General features: G+C 36.4%; 1 protein-coding gene across 23 annotated transcripts in view; it reads left to right on the forward strand.

Annotated features, from left to right (window-relative positions):
* CLASP2 (cytoplasmic linker associated protein 2) overlaps window positions 1-21,593 on the forward strand; it is a 223,721-nt gene that overhangs the window by 17,703 nt on the left and 184,425 nt on the right. For all 23 annotated transcript variants that reach the window (XM_055284306.2, XM_055284138.2, XM_063612518.1 and 20 more), the window contains exons 2-6: window positions 6,636-6,714; window positions 13,600-13,703; window positions 15,155-15,246; window positions 16,366-16,441; window positions 19,055-19,152. In XM_055284306.2, coding sequence (XP_055140281.1) covers window positions 6,636-6,714; window positions 13,600-13,703; window positions 15,155-15,246; window positions 16,366-16,441; window positions 19,055-19,152 — 449 coding nt within the window. The remainder of the gene's footprint in view (window positions 1-6,635; window positions 6,715-13,599; window positions 13,704-15,154; window positions 15,247-16,365; window positions 16,442-19,054; window positions 19,153-21,593) is intronic.

Here is a 21,593-nt window from a genome sequence, read left to right on the forward strand (position 1 = left end):
TGTTGAGTTTTAAGAGTTATTTGTATATTTTGCATTACAGTCTTTTATCAGATGTGTATTTTGCAAATATTTTCTCCCAGTCTGTGGTTTGTTTTCCCATTCTGTAGACATCTTCCATAGAACAGAAGTTTTTAATTTTAGTGAAGTCCAACTTAACAGTTATTTCTTTCATGGACCATGCCTTTGGTGTCATATCTAAAATGACATTGCCACACCAAGGTCAGTTAGATTTTTTCTTATGTTATTTTCTAGGAGTTTTATATTTTACATTTAGTTTTATGATCCTTTGAGTTAATTTTTGGGGAAGGACATGAGGTCTCTGTCTAGATTAATTTTTTGCATGTCGATCTCAGTTGTTGCAGTACCATTTGTTGAAAAGACTATCTTTTCTTCATTACATTGCCTTTGCTTTTTTGTGAGAGATCATTTGACTGTATTCATGTGAGTGTATTTCCAGACTTTCTATTCTTTTCTGTTTGCTCATTTAAAAAAATGGGTTATTTGTCCTTTTACTATTAATTTGTAAAAGTTCTTATGGATACAAGTCCCTTATCAGATATATGTTTTACAAATATTTTCCCCTATTCTGTTGGTTGTCTTTTCACTTTCTTCTTCGTGTTTTTTTGAAGACTAGGTGTTTTTAGTTTTGATAAACTCTAATTCTTTTTTTGTTTGTTGTTTATGCTTTTTATGTCCTGTCTAAGAAACCATGGCCAAGGTCACAATGATTTACCCTACGTTTTCTTCTAATAACTATAGAGTTTTAGCTCTTACATTTAGGTTTATGATTCATTTTGAGTTAATTTTTATGTATGGTGTGAGGTAGTGGTCCGCATTCATCCGGTTGTCCTAGTACCATATGTTGAATCATTCCCCATTGAATGGTCTTGACACCCTCATTGAAAATCAGTTGCCCATAAAAATGTATGGGTTTATTTCTGGACTCTGAGTTCTATTTCATTAATTTATATTTCTCTCTTTGTGCCGTTGTCACACTGTCTTGATTACAGAAGCTTTGTAGGATGTTTTGAAATTGGGAAATTTGAGTCTTCCAACTTTTTCTTTTTCAAGCTTGTTTTGACAATTCTGGGCTCCTTGAATTTTCATATGAATTTTAGAATAGCCTTCTTAAATTCTACAGTGAACCCAGTTGGCTATCAGATAAGTATTTTGCAAATATTTTCTCTTAATCTGTGACTGGGTTTTTCATTTTCTTAGCCATGTCTTTTAAAAAGCAGAAGTTCTTAGTGAAGTCTGCTTTATCAATTTTTAAAAGTTTATGTTGTCTCCAAGAATCTTTTATGTTTTTTTCTTTTATGTTTCTTTTCATGTTGTCTCTAAGAATTATTTGTGTACTCCAGGTGTAAAGATTTTTCTCCTGTGTTTTCTTCTAGTAGTTTTATAGTTTTAGGTTTTATGTTTATATCTCATACGTTTTTGAGTTGATTTTTGTAAATGATGTGATGTATAGGTTGAGGTTCATTTTTTATTTTGCACATGGATATCCAATTGTAACATCACCATTTATTTAAAAAGTATATTTCTTTCCTTCATTGAATTGCCTTTGCACAGTTGTTGGATATCAGTTGACTATATATGTGTATGTCTATTTTTGCACTCCCTCTTCTGTTTCATTGATCTATATATTTGTTTGTTCTTTTGAGCCAGGGTATTACTCTGTTACCCAGGCTGGAGTGCAGTGGTGCATTCATAGGTCACTACAGCTTCAAACTTTTGGGCTCAAGTGATCCTCCTGCTTCTGCCTCTTGAGTAACTGGTATTATATGCCTGTGTCACCATGGCCAGCTACTTTTAAAATTTTTTGTAGAGACAGGGTCTCGCTATGTTGCCCAAGCAGGTCTCCAGCAATCCTCTTGTCTCAGCCTCCGGAATTACTGGGATTACAGGCATGTGCCTCTGTGTACAGCCCCCACATTGTCTTGATTACTGTAGGTTTATGTTAAGTCTTCAAATCAGATAATTGCACTATAACTTCATTTTTCTTACTCAATATTGATATGAGTATTCTAATTCATTTACCTTTCTATATACATTTCAGGATCAGCTTGTCAATTTCTGCATCAAATTCTACTGGAATTTTGATTGGGATTGCATTCACACAAGAACAATTTGTGGGATTTCAAATCTTTATAATATTAAGTTGTCCAATTCATGAACTTGGTATATATATATATATATATCCATTTATTTAACTCTTTTTTAATGACTTTTATTAGCATTTTGTGATTTCAGCATGTAGATCTTGGACTTAACTGTTAGAATTATATCTAAGTATTTTGTGATTGTTGTTAGTTTTGTAAATGATACAGTATTTTGAAAATTCCCAGTTGTTGAGTGCTGGTATATAGGAACACAGTTTATTTTATTTATTTATTTTTTTTGAGACGGAGTTTCGCTCTTGTCACCCAGGCTAGAGTGCAATGGCGCGATCTCAGCTCACTGTAACCTCTGCCTCCCAGGTTCAAATGATTCTCCTGCCTTAGCCTCCCGAGTAGCTGGGATTACAGGCACCCACCACCACACCTGGCTAATTTTTTTTGTATTTTTTAGTAGAGACTGAGTTTTACTATGTTGGTCGGGCTGGTCTGGAACTCCTGACCTCAGGTGATCTGCCTGCCTCACCCTCCCAAAGTGCTGGGATTACAGGCATGATCCACTGCGCCTGGCCCACAATTGATTTTTTTATAGTGACCTTTTATCTCATGACTTTACTAAACTCAAGAGACCTAGTATTTGTTTTAGAGTGTCAGTTAGTTTTTAGAGTAATTAAATACATATATCTTTAAGGTTTTTTTTTGTGTGTTTGTTTGTTTGAGACAGTGTCTTGCTTTGTTGCCAGGCTGGAGTGCAGTGACACAATCTCAGCTCACTGCAACCTCTGCCTTCCAAGTTCAAATGATTCTCATGCCTCAGCCTCCTGAGTAGCTGGTATTACAGGTATGTGCCACCACACCCAGCTAATTTTTGTATTTTTAGTAGAGATGGGGTTTTGCCATGCTGGCCAGGCTGGTCTCGAACTCCTGACCTCAGGTGATCTTCCTGCCTTCCAAAGTGCTGGGGTTACAGGCATGAGCCACTGTGCCCAGCTTATTTTTAAGGTTTTAAATATTTATTTTAATTTCAACTATTTCCTGTTATTTCTTAGTGTAGATCTAAGTTTTTGTCTGCTGTCATGTATTTTTTTCCCTGAAGATTTTCCCTTAACATTTCTTGTGATACAGGTCTCTTGTAATGAATTCTATCAGATTTTGTTTGCTTGAAAAACTTTATTTCTCCTTTAGTTTTAAAATGTCTTTTAAAATACCTTTTATTTTAACTAGGTATAGAATTATGAAGCGACAACATTCTTTTTTTTTTTTTTGGTAGTACAATAATCTGTGGTTTTGCTTTCTATGGTTTCACTTACCTGTGGTCAGTTGTAGTCCCAAAACAGGTAAGTACAATATAATATTTTAAAAGAAACAAGACACACTTACATAACTTTTGTTGTAGTATATTGTTATGGTTATTATACTTTATTATTGTTAATCTTTTACTGTGCCAAATTTATAAATTAAACTTTATCATAGGTATATATTTGTAGGAAAATTTACATATAGGGCTCAGTACTGTCTGTGGTTTCAGGTATCCACTGGGGTCTTGGGATGTATTACTTAAATGGATAAGGGGGGACTACTGTACTGTAACAATGTCAGTCCATTGTCTTCTTACTCTCATACTTTTTGGCCGGAAGTCTTCTGTACTTGTGTATTTAATGTCCTTTTGTTTTTTCTCATTGACTTCAAGATTTTTCTTTCCTTTGGTTTTAACAGTTTGAATAGGATGTGTCTTAGTGTTTTTTGGAATTCTCTGTTTGGGGGTTTTCTGAGACTTAGATGTATGGTTTGATGCCTTTCATTATTTTTACTATATTCTTGGCCATTTTCCCTCCAAATATTTCTTTTTTTTTTTTTTTTGAGACGGAGTCTCGCTCTGTCGCCCAGGCTGGAGTGCAGTGGCGCAATCTCGGCTCACTGCAAGTTGCGCCTCCCGGGTTCACGCCATTCTCCTGCCTCAGCCTCTCCGAGTAGCTGGGACTACAGGCGCCCGCCACCACGCCCGGCTAATTTTTTGTATTTTTTTAGTAGAGATGGGGTTTCACTGTGGTCTCGATCTCCTGACCTCGTGATCCGCCCGCCTCGGCCTCCCAAAGTGCTGGGATTACAAGCGTGAGCCACCGCGCCCAGCCTCCCTCCAAATATTTCTTCTACCTTGTTCTGTCTTCTGGAATTCCTATGACGTTACGTTGGGCAATTTGATATTATCCCACTGCTCTTGAATGCTTTGTCTCTCCCCTTCCCTTTTTGTTCCTTTTTGTATTTCAATTTGAGTAATTTGGATTAACGTATTTTCAGATTCCCTGATTCTTTCCTTCTCTGTATCAGATCTTTTGATGAACCCATCAAAGGCATCTTAATTACTTTTACCTTGCTTTTAATGCATTTAAAAAATTATTTGCATTTTGACTCTGCCTTAAAGTTTTGGTCTCTCTGCTGGAATTCCTTTTATTCATGCATGTTGTTGGCGCTTTTAACTAGAACATTTACTACATTAATCACAGTTATTTAAATGGTCTGATAATTCCAGCTTTCAGATTATCTATGTATTTTGTTCCATGCTTTATTCTTGATATTGATATTTATCCCTCCTTACTTTTTTGTGTGTCTCATAATGTGTGGTTGAAAACTGGACAGTGTTTAAGATGTTTAAGACTAAGTTAAATAGTACTTATGCCTGGAAATGACATGCCTTTTTTCTGCTAAGCTTATATGTAGTGTGGAGCTATGCAGTCAGTCTAGTCAGGAGTTGTTAGGTTTCAATGTTATGATTGCTATAGTTACTTTAGTTCATATTTCCTTCAGATTTTTTTGTCACTTGGTTAATTTTATGAAGGGTTTTCCTCAAGTTTTTACTCAACTCTGCACTTTAGGTTTTCCCTATTTTCTTGTGCTTCATAGAGGATTCTTCTTTGTGTTCTTGCCCCTTCCCCACTGGTAGACTGCTGTTGCTTCTTATTTCATGCTTGCTGGTCTGGTTGGGGGAAACAGGGTCATTCTTTGTTTTTCTGGTCTAGCTTCAGTCTTAGGAAGCTTTTTGTCCTGAGTCTTGGGGTAAGGCTTTATAAAGACCATGGCTTTCCCCAACTAGAGACCTTTAATTGTATGGGCCCCAGAATGTTTTTCTGCTCCTTCCTCTGGGGTAGAAGGCTTTTTACCTTTTTCCTCTCCTTAACAGCATTGAGTTTTACCTGTGCCTTAGGAGTAACAGTGTTTGATATCCTTCACTGAGGAGCTTCAAACTTTTATTTCTTAGCTTCAAGCTTTTGTTTCTTATGGGACAAGGGTACTAGGAGCTTTTGTGCCTTTCCTGCACAGGCAGCTGTCTCCTTCCCCCAGGACTGTACCACCAAGAGATACTTTATCCAATGTCCTGCTCAGCCCTTAGTCTTAAGAGTGTCCAGTGGAGGTTTGTGGAGAAAGAGCTTGCAAGTAAGTGTGAACTAGAGCCTGTAAGTAGGTATGGATTCTCCTTGTGTCTGTGGCTAGTAGGGATTGTGTTTTCATGCTAGCCCACACTCAGCTGTAAATAGTTTTGTTAAGTATAACTGACTTCTTCTTACCCACGTACATCATGGGTTTATTTTCCTCCTGTCCTCTGTCACGTGTGACCTACTGCGTGTGTTCCATGTCTTTGTTTAGATTTCAGGTTAGTTGGTTATTCTCCAGCCTTAGCTTTCTGATGGATTCAAGAACAGTTAGGATTTTGTAGACCCAGTGGGCTTTTTCTTGTTAGAATGAGAAGGATATTCTTTCCGGTTTCTACATCCCAGACAGAAGATGAAATTCCTCTGTAATTAAAGAGGCCTTCATTTTTAACTGTTTCATTTAGGAAACATTTCAAAGTTACAAATATAATTATGCATACCACATAACAACATTGTGGTCAGTGATGGACTGTATATACAGTGGTGGTCCCATAAGATTATAATAGAGCTGAAAAATTCCTATTGCCTGGTGACGTCATAATTGTTGCAATGTTGTGCTTGCATTACCTTTTTTATGTTTAGATACACAAATACCATTGTATTAACAGTTGCCTACAGTATTTTGCACAGTAACATACTCTACAGGTAGTAGTCTAGGAGCAGTAGGATATACCATATAGCTTAGGTTTGTAGTAGGCTATACTGTCTAGGTGTAAATGTACTCTGATGTTTGCACAGTAACAAAATTACCTGATGATACATTTGTTAGAATTTATGCCTGTCATTAAGTGATTCATGACTGTAGAGTCAGTAAATTCCTGTGTAACCTTCGTCTAATTTACCAGTTAGCATTGTGCCAAATATGCTTTATCGCTATCTTCCTGTTTACACATTATTATTGTTGTTTTTATTGTTGAATCATTTGAGATTAGGGTGCTTAACCTCATGACTGTTTACCCTTGAATACTTAAATCTCATTTTTTAAAAATGTAATATATTTATGAAGATCTTTTATATGTCAAAAATTAAATACTGATATTAAAGTATGCATCAGTAATTTATATTCATTAAAATCCCTTTTTATCTGTAGGTATCATTAATGGGATTGGAAATTTTAAGTGCCTTTGTGGACAAATTATCAACACGCTTTAAATCCTATGTAGCAATGGGTAAGTTAACTTTGTTTATTTACAATTCTAAATAAGATTTGACATGATGACTTTTTTCCTTAGTTTTTATTTAGCAGAAATAGTTCTCTGTAAATTAAACAAGTGTAATTTCTGTAATCCCAGCACTTTGGGAGGCCGAGGCAGGCGGATCACCAAAGGTCAGAAGTTTGAGACCAGTCTGGCCAACATGGCAAAACCATGTCTCTACTAAAAATACAAAAATTAGCCGGGTGTGGTGGCGTGTGCCTGTAATCCCAGCTACTTGGGAGGCTGAGGCAGGAGAATCTCTTGAACCCAGGAGGTGGAGGTTGCAATGAGCTGAGATCATGCCACTGCACTCCAGCCTGGGTGACAGAGCAAGACTGTCTCAAAAAAAAAAAAAGTAATTTTATGTAACCCAGAGATCTGCTGCTTAGCATTTCAGTTTACCCAGAGACAAGGTTTTAAATTTACTTAAATCACCTTTGAGGTGAAAAAAAAAAAAAAAAGAAAATTGTTTTTACTGGATCTTTTACTATTTTGTGAAATGCCAAAATTTGTAATATAACTTACAGTGCCATGTTTCAGACTATTTGTGGGGAAGGATCAGTTTCTTCATTGCCAGTATGTTGCAGACCAATATTTAATAAAATACAATAAAAATAAATTATAGCAAAATTAAATGAAAAAAAAAAAACAAGGCCCAATTTTTTATCATTAGATGCAACAAACAAAATTTCTTTGGTCAAATTGCTTCAAAAACATTTTCTAAGTTCTCAAAATTTCCTTATCATAGACAGTCTGTAGATTGATCCTAGGCTGTAGATCATACTTTGAATAGCACTTACTTACAGTGTGTTTGTAGTACAGTGCATATGGTAGGATAATGCTCTTCTTTGTATAGTTATTAGGATTACAAAGTTGGCTCTGACTTATTTTCTAAACCTGAATGACCTTCATGTACCTTTAGAGTATGTTATAAGTGGATTTGATCCTATTATATAGCAGCATTATATAGCATATAGAAGGGTAGCTTCAGATATTAGTGATTTTCTTTGCTTTTTTCTTTTGTATTTTAAAATAGAGGTGGGGTGTTGTTATGTTGCCCACCCTGGTCTTGAATTCCTGGGCTCAAGCAGTCCTCTCACCTCAGCCTCCCAAAGTGTTAGCATTATAGGCATGAACCACCATGCCTGGCCAGTGATTTTCTTTTGTGGATTAAGTTAATGCCTCCTAATATCAGTATATCATCACACTTACTTTTTGATATGTTTGGTTAACTTTTTTCTTCATGTTTGGTATGCTACCTACCATTCTGTCAGTTTTTTCTTTTATTTTCTAGTTATCTTTTCAACAGAAGCATCTGATGGGGTTTCCTATCTTTATTACTTAGTTTTAATCAACACCAGGTTCCACTTCATCCTTCATATTAATATTTTCTGAAAAGATTTTTTTTTTTAAGCTGTTAGTCTCCCCTTACAACTCTATAGTAGGCCCAGGGACTCACTGGCCCACACCTGTAATCCCAACACTTTAGGAGGCTAAGGTAGGAGGATTGCTTGAGGCCAGGAGTTTGAGACCAGCCTGGGCAATAGAGTGAGACCATGTTTCTACCAAAAAAAAAAAATTAGCAGGCTTAGTGGTGTGTGCCTGTAGTCCTAGCTACTCTGAAGGCTGAGATGGGAGGTTGGGCCCAGGATTTCAAGGTTACAGTGAACTAAGATTGCACCACCAAGCCCTGGGCAACAGAGTAAACCTCTGCCTCTTTAAAAAAAAAAAAAAAAAAACTATAGTAGATATTGAAAACTGCTTTACAAGTATTTTATTTGTTTATGTTTTCTTTCTTTCTTTCTCTCACTGTCTCTGTCTGTCTCTTTATTTTCTTTCCTTCCTTTTTTTTTTCTTTTTTGAGATGGGATCTTGCTGTGTCACCCAGGCTGGAGTGCAGTGGTATGATCGTGGCTCACTGCAGCCTCAGCCTCCTCAACACTCAAGCGATCCTCCCACCTCAGCCTCCTGAGTAGCTGGGACCACAGGTGTGAGCCACCATGCCCAGCCTGTATTTTCTTAAAATACTTTGAATCAGTGGTTAAAATTGAGAAGTTTTATATGAAAATTCGTATTTCTGGCTTGTCTGAAGAAATTGCCTAATATGGTGACCCTGATCAGAAGTTGCTTTGTAGTTTTTCTCCTGTGTCTAGGTGATGATCTTTCCAATTTGTAAAACCTCCTCCACCCCCAAAATCCTCTTGTCTCTTCGTAACTGAGAAAGTTAGGTATAATATGGTAAGGTTGGAATACTGCACTTCTTAAACTGGCTCAATTTCAGCATTTCCTGTGTTTCCTTGGCCGTAAACATTTGTGTTTGTGACTCTTGCCCTGTAGTAGTAGCTCCCTGTTATTAATTGCTACAGAGAAAATTTAGACTTAAGAATAGTTCTAGGTATTATGTATCTCACTTATTTTTCAGACACCAGGAGTACCACATGGGGTTTTATGTACTGACTACACTCATATTGAGGCAATGGGAATATTGGAACCAGAATTCTAGTTTGACTCCCAACACTGTCCTGCTTTCAGAACTTAATTCTCTTAAGCTGTCTTTTACCATATATGTTCCTTCTCCATCTCAGTAGACTTTTTCTTTGTAATCTTTAGCAAGTACTTTGTCTCCACTCTAAGCTAATCAGAAACTTGCTCACTCTAGGCCTAGCTGAACTTGTTTATGCATCTACTGTGCCCTTATTTCTTTTTGAAATCTTCCCTCTTCTCCGTAGTCCTTTCTTTCCCTTCTAAAAATGTACTTCAGATTTGAGAATCTCAGGAATTTTCAGGTTAACCTCACCCCACATTGAATTTTTCTTTACTCTATGATTCTTATACAGTTAAATACTTAATAAATTACATTAACTTGCTTTTGTTGGTTAGTGTTTTTCACTTGTATTTGTGCAACTAGATGGCACATGTTCGCACACTCTTATGTATGTATAGTTTTTCCTTTTAATCTCCTTTCTGTTATCCGTATGCATTTACTGTCAGTCAGTATTGTTTTTCACTTTGAATCATAAGTGCTCATCATTGTCCTTAATGAAACTCAAACTTGTTTTTACTTTAGGGTAATATACAGTATGGTATAATAGGGAAACTTTATTACAGCTTTGCTATCAATTAATTGAATGCTTACTTTTTACCCATTTTTGCCTACTTACCTTTTACCCTTTTAGTACTTTACACACGTGAAAGATTATTCTCACTTCATTTCTAATTTGTAGAACAGCTCTGCAAGATAGGCAGCCTACCTGTATGCTCTTAGGGAGGCATGGAACTGGAGTAAGAGTCCCAGAGTTAGCTTTTTGGTTTTATCTCTGTTACAGAACTTAGCCATATCACTTTAGGAGTCTTTCTGTAAAAGGAAGGAATTGAATTATGTCTGGAAGGTTTTTTGATAATCTAACTGTAGATATATATAACTTGATTTGAGAGATAATGTTTAGCTTTGGTGCACTCGGGTTATTAGTTATCATTACAGGTATTTTTAATATTCATTTACGTTAAAAGTGAGAAGTGTTTTAGGAAAATTGAGATTCATTTTTGGTTTTAGATACAGTTCCAAGAAGAGTATAAGCTCTATTAATGTAATTCTTAAATATATAATCTATATACATAGTATTAATAATAGAGAATATTTTAGTTTCCTTTTGTGACCACATATATTGTGGAAAAATATAATTTTCAAACAAAAAATATACAATTTACATTTAATATTGATCACCAGCCCTGGTTTTATAACTGATTCAGTAAAGGATCTCGTATCTTACAAATTTTGTAAACTGTTTTAAAATTTTAAACAATTTTAACCCAAAATGTTATTGTAGAAGGAATACAAGAATAGTTAGGCTACCCGGTTATCACTTTTGTAGAATGGTTTGCATCTTGTACAATGCTAAAAGAAAAAAAATACTAAGAGTTACGTTTCAGACTCCTTCCATTTGTCATTGTCCAAATTCCAATCTGTGATAGATTGATTCATTTGTTTAACACATTCATATGGAGAGCCTATTGAGTGGAAAATTCTGTTCTGGATACCTAATAAATATTTGTTGAATATTCATCATATTAAATGATAATTCAATGATCATGGGCTTGGCACAGGTGCTTTTTCCTTGTTTTACTTCATCCTGTCACTAGTCATGTGAGGTATAGTTCTGTCATCCTTCCATATTTTACAGACAAGGAAACTTTGAAGTTCAGAGAATTTTCTGTTTTGTAATTAATAACTGGTAAAGTTAGGAATACAATCTTGTTCTATTTGACTTCAAGGTAGTATGTGTTAAAAAGCGATCCAGTGCAAAAACAGTATGAATTTCTTGTTTAAATTATTAGCTGTAATAATTTTATGTAATGTGAAGTTTTTTGTTTTTGTTTATGTTTCGTAAAATGGTTTTTAATATTGAAGTGAGCCCCTGTTTGGGCCAACATTTGAATTTTCTTATTGGAGTTAAATTTCACCTCTCAGGAATGAAGTGTCTTTTCTTTTTCCATTATTGTTATATGGTGGTTAACATATACACACACACCCAAACACCTCAAATTATAAGTAAATGGAGATGGTTATGACTTTGATCTCATATTGTATAGATATTTATTTATTTATTATTTTTTGAGACAGGGTCTTACTCTGTTGCCCAGATTGGAGTGCAGTGGTGTGATCTTAGCCTACTGCAGCCTCTGCCTCCTGGGCTCAAGCCATCCTCCCACCTCAGCCTCCCAAGTAGCTGGGCTACATACACACACCACCACTCTCTGCTAATTTTTATAGTTTTAGTGGAGACAGGATTTTGTCATGTTGGCCAGGCTCATCTCAAACTCCTGGCCTCAAGTGATCCACTTGCCTTGGCCTCCCAAAGTGCTGGGATTACAGGTGTGAGCCACTGCACCGGCCAGTATAAATTGTTTAAAACCTGATTTCACTACTTGTTGTTTGCATGACCTTGGATAAGTTATTTAATCCTGCTGTGCCTTCTCTATCAAATGGGCCTACTGTATTTCATAGGACTGTTGCAAGGATTAAATGAGATAATTCAGTGGTTAGTGCATAATAATATCTAACATTTGTTAAGTGTTTACTATTGTCTTCCGCCTTTCAGAAGCTATCAGAACCAGAAGCCCATAATGGCCAACCTTATAGATGTTGATAAATTCTTGTAGTGTTAACAGTACATCCAAGATGTATGAGAAGAATTTATATTGTTCCTATTGATGAACATTGCCTCATAATTAGACTTACGATTTTTATGTTGAGGACATTGTTTTCTTACACAGTCATTTCTGTGATTAAGCTTAAGGTTTTTGGATGTTATCTTTCCATTTGGCATGTTGCCTTCTCTAGTCATTTTTTTCCCAAAAAGAATGTAATTTCTTTTTTCTTTAACTCTTGTTCATTACTATATCAGTTTTGGTTATTACATTATAGATAATAGATTGGCTTCAAATTATATACCCATTTAATTATATGTGTCTATAAATAAACCAGGGAAATATTTTTCTTGATATCATTTCTTTCTCCTTCCCTTGTTTAAACTAGACTTAGTCCTCCGTTGATTCAGAGAAAGAAAAACTATGTAGTAGTCCCCCATTATCTTCAGGGGCTGTGTTCCAAGACCCCCCAGTGGATTCCTGAAGCCTCCGATAGTCCAAACCAGTCCATGACCTGTTAGGAACTGGGCTGCACAGCAGGAGGTGAGTGGCCAGCAAGTGAGCATTACCACCTGAGCTCTGCCTCCTGTCAGATCAGCCGCAGCATTAGATTCTCATAAGAGCACAAACCCTATTGTGACCTGTGCATATTGAGGGATCTAGATTGTGCACTCTTTATAATGCCTGATCCCAAAACCATCCTCCCCGCCCCCTGCCACTGTGGAAAAATTGTCTTCCACAAAACCAATCCCTCATGCCAAAAAGATTGGGTACTGCGACTATACATGCGATGTGTTTTTGATCTGATAACCGAAACAGCTACTAAGTGACTAATAGGCAGGTAATGTAAACAGTGCGGGTATGTTGGACAAAGGAAGGATTCACATCCCATACCGAATGGAGCGGGACAGCCCAAGAATTCATCATGCTACTCAGAATGGTAGACAATTTAAAATTCATGAGTTGTTTATTTCTAGAGTTCTCCATATAATATTTTCAGACCACAGTTGGCCATGGGTAACTAAAACCACAGAAAGTAAAGTTGTGGATAATGGGGGACTACTGTATAGCTGTAATATCAAAAGAGAAACAAAGCAAATTTCCTTGCTTTTGAACGTGCAGAATGATGATAGTGATAGTGATAGTAGGTGGCATATTATAGAAAGTGCTTACTCTGTACCCTTTACTCTTTGAGTTGTTTATGTGTATTATTTTTTAATTTTCAATAATGCTCTGAGATGAGTACTGCTACCCACATTTATGGCTGAGGAAATAGACAAAAGGTGTCTAAAAAATAGACATTAGGTCACACACCTAATATGACCACACTAAATGGTAGTGGTAATTTAAGGGATTACAGGAAGATAATTTTGACTATGAGATATTTTTGCCCTATGAACTGACTTTAGAACCTGTTCTCTTTGAATTCTACTTCCTCCTTGTCCCCTCATCTATACCTTTCTCTCAGAAAAATAATATTTAGTTTTGCTGTTTTTTGAACATTATTATAAGGAGATGTCATGCTGCATGTATTCTTGTGAAACTTCTCAGTTAATTTTTATTGGATTTATGTGTAAAGAACTTAAACAATTTCTTTACCTCACAACTCTTCATTTATGGAAACAATTGCTATTTGTAATTTTGAAAAATATAGTTTTTAATGGAGATAAGTTATAAGTAATTACTCTTTTACTCCCTCCTCTTCTTTAGTTATTGTAGCTTTAATAGACAGAATGGGAGATGCCAAAGACAAGGTTCGAGATGAATCTCAGACTCTGATATTGAAGTTAATGGATCAAGTAGCACCACCTATGGTAAGCCTACATTTTAAAATTCAGATTTTGCTAATGGTAATCACAGGAAATTAAAGCCACAGCAAGCATGAACGCTGAAATTTTAAACAATGATTTGTTGCTAATACTGTTAAGAAGTCGATATTTAAGATACAGTGTCAATGTTTGACTTTCTGGTTTTTTGCTTCTGATTCTTATTTTGTACTCTTTAATGCTTTTTTTTAAAAGCTAACTAATAGATTTCAGTGATTTGACAGTATACAGATTATATTATACTTTAGGATTTTTTGGTTTCTCTTTTTTGTAAATTATAAAATGTTTATTGAGAAAGCGTATTTTTGAGAACACTGAATGCTATATCGTTCATTTCTTCAACTCCTACAGAGACTAGAAGAAAATTTTTTCACAGGTGGTTACTATGTTTTCCCAAATATTTTATATTTCAGAACTAATTTTTTTTTTAAATATTGTGGTGGGTATCCTTCCACTCTTGTTTATTCATTTACATTTTAGGTTGTTTTGGCTTTCTGTGATTACAAACAGTACCATAAGGGGCATCCCTTGTCCTTCTATCTTTGAACATAAATATAAGTATTTATATAGAATAGCGTTCCTGAGGTAGTATTGGTGAGTCAGGTTACTCACATTTAAGCCTTTTTTTTTTTTTTTTTTGTAATTTCTTAAGGCACCTTTTTGAAAGTTTGGTAGGGAGAGAGAAATATATTAATAGAACTGAATACAGACTCCAGAAAGAATACTGAGTACAGAAAGAGGAGGGCTGTGTATGTTGTATATTTGAATTTAGTAAAGGGTAAAGGTAGTGTTTCCAAATGTGGAGAAAGGATTGATTGGTACAGTTGGCTTTACGTTTGTAAAAATAAAGTTGGGTTTCTTGTTATGCCCAAAATAACTGGTTTAGATTATTTGTATAGGTTTATCTATGCTTTTTCTAACAGAAAAGTGTGGTAGGTAGCTATAAAATGAATTGCCCAAATACGTCTCTGAATTTGGATCCAGCATTAAAAGGAAAAAAGTCTGAATTATAAAATGTCCCAAAAAAAAAGCCTGTTCCATGTGAGTCTATATTAGTTGCTAGGCAATGTTGGACCATTTAAATACTTACTGGACTGCTGGACTTATAATGGCAGCATTGTTATTAAAGGTTTCTTAATTATAGAAGAAATCCTGTGTCCTTGGATTTCAGTTGTTGGACATGGTTCTTTTGAGAAAAATCAAAATCTAAAGTGAAATATATAAAAGTACTAAAATGTGATTAAGGTAATTAAAATGGGTGAGAGCAACTGTGTAATTTGGCTTAGAAAAACTTGTAAGTAGTGGAGAAATGAACAACAGTCTGATGAAAACATTCAGTTACCAATAAGGTTGGTAGTAAGATTGGGAAGAAATAAAAGATTATAACATGAATAATTTAGTTTTTTGTTGTTATATGTTTTTACTTTTCTTTCAAATAGTACATTTGGGAGCAGTTGGCTTCTGGTTTTAAACACAAGAATTTTCGATCTCGAGAAGGCGTGTGTCTGTGTCTTATTGAAACCTTAAACATGTAAGTTTTATGATTACTGAAAATAACTGTCTTGTTTTTTATTTCTCTAAAAAACCTCAGTTCACAAAGTCAAGGAAAGCTATGGTAATAACACATTTAAAATTGTTATTAAAGCATATAACTTTTTATTTGATACCTTTACTGTTCATTTTTTGTGTATATTATCTTTCACGTTCTTGATTTTTCAGTTATGTCAGTAATAATTGTGTCTCTTTTTTTCTTTAGTATGTTAATAGTAGCCACCCAAAACAGGTGGTCATGGAACTGATATGCTCATAACTTAGTATCTATTTCTATTCTGGATTGAATTTGGAATTGCTTTTAATTCAGTGATATTTCACATATTATAGTCGTTTCCCATCCCCACCCTCCTCCTAGAGCAGTGTGAGTGGGTACCAGAATCAAAGACCCAGCAAAACTTTCCCAAGTAACTAGACAGTGAGGCTGGTAGCTGTGTGTAGAGTTCTGGCTGCCATAGTTGCCACAGAACTATCACTCTGATCTGAAAAAATGCTAGGACTTTTGTTCTTGCTCTGGATTGTTTTTTTAGGTTCTATGCAATGTCATAGGTCATATGTAGTAGCTTTCAACTTTTCCTATAGTGCTACTTCCTTTTCTTAACTATATTTTCACTTATTTTCTTTTATTACTTTATAGTCCTTTCTGCCCTCTAGAGCATATAAGTGTACTCAGTCTGCACAGCTCTTTGTGCTGGGTGTTGTCTCTCCTGCCATGAGCATAAAGATTTTTTAATTTACTTATTTCATTGGAATGCACTTATTTGAGACCAGTCTAAAAAAATCCCAATTTTAAAAGTGAAAACCCTGATTTTCTTAAGTTATTCATAGGTTGCTAGGTTTAAGAGTGCCATTGTTGAACATTTTAATCTGTTGGATTATGTGGTGTCTTCACTGTCAGTTGTAATTATTCAAGTTTGCGTACTTCACATTGCTTAGAATTATTTTTTGCTTATGTCTCGTATCCTTCATGTTTTAATGATGTGTGCCCATCCTCTCCACTATATTTGTTATATTGCTACAGACAAGAAGGTATAGGGATATTTTGTTTACTGTTTATTAAAAACAAATTTTCTTTATTTTTTTCTCAAATTATATTTAGTTTTGGGGCTCAGCCACTAGTCATCAGCAAGTTGGTACCACATTTGTGTATCCTGTTTGGAGATTCCAACAGTCAGGTAAAATTTTATTTACATTCAAGCATTGACTGATTTTTTGGCTACCATTTCTTTTCTAGTCCTCTCATTCTGTTTTTAAAAAAGGAGAGAGGGTGGAGGGGGATGCTGAAATCAAGATGTTACCTCATTTAAAAAAAATCCATCAAAGTTAGTTTTTAAAAACATTATATTCATGAAAGTTGCTTATGTTTGTCAGTTGTTCGGCTAGTAGTAAGGACAAATGGGACTTAATGGTTAGTTCTTGAGTGTGAGAGACTGAGTAACAAAGAGCTTAGATTCCCTGCTGCAGTCTACCTGTATGTTAATTGTGGGGACAGATTGTCAGCTTCCTTTGGTTATTGCAGAAATTGGCTGCATAACATTTTGCACTTGTAAGAACCCTACTTAACAGAGAGGATTTATATCAGTGGTATATCAGTTGTTAGAAACGTTTTTATCTGAGCTGTCTATACCAGCGGTCCCCAATCTTTTTGGCACCAGGGACTGGTTTTGTGGAAAACAGTTTTTCCACGGGCGGGGTAGGGATGGTTTTGGGCTGAAACTGTTCTACCTCAGATCATCAGGTATTAGTTAGATTCTCATAAGGAGTATGCGACCTATATCCCCTCGCATGCACAGTTCACAATAGGGTTTGTACTCCTATGAGTATCTAATGCTGCCACCGATCTGACGGGAGGTAGAATTCAGGAGGTAAAGCTTACTTCCCTGCCGCTCACCTCCTGTTGTGGTCCTTGAACAGGCTACGAACCCATATGAGTCCATGGCCTGGGGCTTGGGGACCCTGGTCTATACTATAGGTATAATACAGGGATGTGTTCTGGTTCATGTCCCTCATGGTCAACTTGATCTTGACTGTAACCTTTTTGGCTCAGCTTGGCCATTTGGAGTGACCTCGGGAAAGATTTTCCCTTCTTTTAGATCTTACCTGCTCCTCAAGAGGTTTGTAGAGAATCCTACTGTCTCTTCAGTTGCTATTTCACAATGAGCTGTGCAAGGGAACTAGAGCTACCTTTCAAATTCCTGTATTCAGACCACATTCTTTTTTTTTTCCTTTTATTGTAGCAAATACAATATAAAATTTACCATTCTACCCATTTTTAAGTGTAAGTTCAGTGGCATTATGTACATTCACATTGTTTTGCAACACCTATCACCACCATCTAGCTCCAGAACTACTTCATCTTCCCAGACTGAAACCCTGTACCCATGAAACAGCAACTCCCCAGTCCCTGGCAGCGCCCACGTCACACCCCCGGCTCCCCCTTCCCCTCCCCAGCTCCTGGCAACCACTATTCTCCTTTCTGTCTTTGTGAATTTGACTGTTCTGTGTACCTCATAGAAGTAGAGTGATAGAATATTTGTCCTTTTGTGTCTGGCTTGTTTATTTAGCATAATGTCTTCAAGGTCCATCTTGTAGCATGTATCAGAATTTCCTTCCCTTCTTTTTTAGGCTGAATAATATTCCATTGTGTGTATGTAGCACATTTTGTTTATCCATTTATCTGTGGATGGACATTTGGGTTGTTTCCACATTTGGCTATTGTGAATAATGCTGCTGTGAATATTAGTATAAAAAGTATCTTGAGTTCAGGCCACATTCTTGAAATGCAGTTTTAATACAGGAAAATACATTAACCATGATCATAACTTGTATTAATATAATTATTGGCAGTTGTTTACATAATCTTACTACAGATAGGTTTTTTTTTGTTTTTTTTTTTTGTTTTTTTTTTTTTTTTTTGAGACGGAGTTTCGCTCTTGTTGCCCAAGCTGGAGTGCAATGGCGTGATCCTGGCTCACTGCAACCTCCACCTCCCTGGTTCAAGCGATTCTCCTGCCTCGGCCTCTCAAGTAGCTGGGATTACAGGCATGTGCCACCACGCTGGGCTAATTTTTCGTATTTTTAGTAGAAATGGGGTTTCACCATGTTAGCCAGGCTGGTCTCGAACTCCTGACCTCAGGTGATCCGCCAGCCTTGGTCTCCCAAAGTGCTGGGATTACAGGCGTGAGCCACCATGCCGGGCCTACAAATAGATTTTTTTTTTATTATTATTATTATTTTTTATTTATTTATTTATTTTGAGATGGAGTCTTGCTCTGTCGCCCAGGCTGGAGGGCAGCAGCACGATCTTGGCTCACTGCAACCTCCACCTCCCTGGTTCAAGCAATTCCCCTGCCTCAGCCTCCTGAGTAGCTGGGATTACAGGCGCATGCCACCATGCCCAGCTAATTTTTTTGTATTTTTAATAGAGGCGGGATTTCACCATGTTGGCCAGACTGGTCTCAAACTCCTGACGTCAGGCAATCCACCCTCCTTGGCCTCCCAAAGTGCTGGGATTACAGGCATGAGCCACCGCACCTGGCCACAAATAGATTTTTTAAAAGCTTAATAAGTAACTTTTATTGACAAGTTTCTCAAATTTCTGTAAAATCATCTTTTAGAAGTATCTTGGCAGGCCCTCTTGTTTTTTTGCTGATGGCAAGCCATATATGCAGGGGCATTAAAACCCACTTAGAGCTTCAAGTTGGTCTGTTAGTGTAATGTTACCTTGAGATGAAGTATTTTATTGTATCATATATAAGTTTCTTAAAAAGTTCTGAATTCTTTGACAGGTGAGAGATGCTGCAATATTGGCTATAGTGGAGATTTATAGACATGTGGGAGAAAAAGTGAGGATGGATCTTTATAAGAGAGGAATTCCCCCTGCTAGGTAAGTCTTGCTGAATTTGGTTCTTTTTTTTTTTTTTTACCACTAGTTGTAAAAGTTTTCATTTTATTTGTTTATTTCAATTTATTATTTATTTATTTATTTATTTATTTATTTATTTTTTGAAATGGAGTCTCGCTCTTGTTGCCCAGGCTGGAGTGCAATGGCGCGATCTCGGCTCACCGCAGCCTCTGACTCCTGGGTTCAAGTGATTCTTCTGCCTCGGCCTCTCGAGTAGCTGGGATTACAGGCGCATGCCACCATGCCCGGCTAATTTTTTGTATTTTTAGTAGAGACGGGGTTTTTCCATGTTGGTCAGGCCGGTCTCAAACTCTCAACCTCAGGTGATCCACCCACCTCAGCCTCCCCAAGTGCTGGGATTACAGGCATGAGTCACTGCACCCGGCCTATTTTAATTTATTTATTTTTTTTGAGACAGAGTCTTGCTCAGGCTGGAGTGCAATAGCGCAATCTTGGCTCACTGCAACCTCTGCATCCTGGGCTCAAGTGATTCTCCCATCTCAGCCTCCCGAGTAGCTGGGACTACAGGCACACGCCACCACACCTGGCTGATTTTTGCATTTTTAGTTGAGACGCTTTCATCATGTTGACCAGGTTGGTCTCCAACTCCTGACCTCAAGTGATCTGCCCACCTCAGCTCCCTACAGTGCTGGGATTAGGCGAGAGCCACTGTACCCAGCCTGTGTATTTAAATAGGTTCAAATTTTTAAAATTTTTTTTGTTTTGTTTGTTTTTGAGACACGGTCTGGCTCTGTTGCCTAGGCTGCAGTGCAGTGGTATGATCTTGGCTCTCTGCAACCTCCACCTCCCGGGCTGAAGCCATCCTCTCACCTCAGCCTCCCAAGTAGCTGGGACAACAGACATGTGCCACCACGCTTGGCTACTTTTTGTATTTTTCGTAGAGATAGGGTTTCACCATGTTGCCCAGGCTGGTCTTGAACTTCTGAGCTCAAGCAGTCCTCCCGCCTCAGTCTCCCTGGGATTATGGGCGTGAACCACTGCAGTAAGCTGAAATGTTTTAAAATTCAAAAGATACAAAAGGATATATATGTTATCACCATTTAAAAAGTTCTTAAGATCCTGTAATATTTTTTGTCATTGTTTCATTACATATTCATTTATTATTATTTAGTATGTAATTATGTACCATTAACAAGTAATCATCCTTTGATACCAGGTGGTAATAGTCATTATTTGGGAGATGCTCGAGCAAGGATTTACTAAAAATATTGATTGATTCATCAAGTAAATCCTTTAAAAGTATGTACTGTTGAAAGGTACCATACGATTTATTGCGTAACAGAAACTTATGAGAATCCGTTTTTTAAAAGCTTAATAAGTAACCAATTGCAGGGTTCTTACAATTGTAAAATGTTATGCAGCCAATTTCAGCAATAACCAAAGGAAGCTGACAATCTGTCCCCACAATTAACATACAGGTAGACTGCAGCAGGGAATCTAAGCTCTTTGTTACTCAGTCTCTCACACTCAAGAACTAACCATTAAGTCCCATCTATCCTTACTTCTAGCCAAACAACTGACTTTTTTTTTTTTTAAATTAGTCACTACTCTTAAAACCTACTCTTAAAACCTGTTCAAATAAAAAGGAAATCAAGAATATGTGAGTAGTGTGGCATTAGATCACTAAAGATCCTGCTGGTAATCTTCTAGTGTATCAGAAAATATTTTTCAATGGCTTTTTTTCTTTACTACTTCTCAGTTTATATACTTTTATTAAGGATATTTGTATTAAAGTATTTCTTTTTCTTCATAATGAAATTTTAAGGGCATTCACTAAAGGAATTTTTTAAAACTTTATTAGGGTATTTAGCATTTCAGACAAATACTCAAGTAGATGGAATAAAATAATGAACCTTCATTTACCTATTACTTGGTTTGAACAATTATCAGTGTGTATCCAGTTTTTTGTGTTATACCCTAGACTGCTTACCCTTGTGCTGTATTATGTTGAAGCAAGTCCAGGTTATAACATTTCAATTGTAAATATTTCAATATATTTTTAAAAGAAAAAAATTTTCGTCAGTCACAACAATGCCATCATCACTCTCTATAAAGTTTTTTTTCATATAATTCTATAATATCAAATATGTAGTTAGGGTTCAAATTTCCAGTTGTTTCATAAATATCATAAGTGTGTGTCTTAATCTGTTTTGTGTTGCTGTAAAGGAATATCTGAAGCTGGGTAATTTATAAAGAAAAGATGTTTATTTGGCTCATGATTCAGGGGCTATACAAGAAGCTTCCTGCCAGCATTTGCTAGGCTTCTGGTGAGGGCCTCTCACTGCTTCTATTCACAGTGGAAAGCGATGAGGAGGTGGTGTTTGCAGAGATCACCTGGCCAGAGAGGAAGCTAGAGAACAAGAATCAGGCTCTTTTTACCAACCAGCTCTCCTAGGAACTAA

Source organism: Symphalangus syndactylus, chromosome 1 (genome assembly GCF_028878055.3).
Source record: "Symphalangus syndactylus isolate Jambi chromosome 1, NHGRI_mSymSyn1-v2.1_pri, whole genome shotgun sequence".
NCBI lineage: Eukaryota > Metazoa > Chordata > Mammalia > Primates > Hylobatidae > Symphalangus > Symphalangus syndactylus.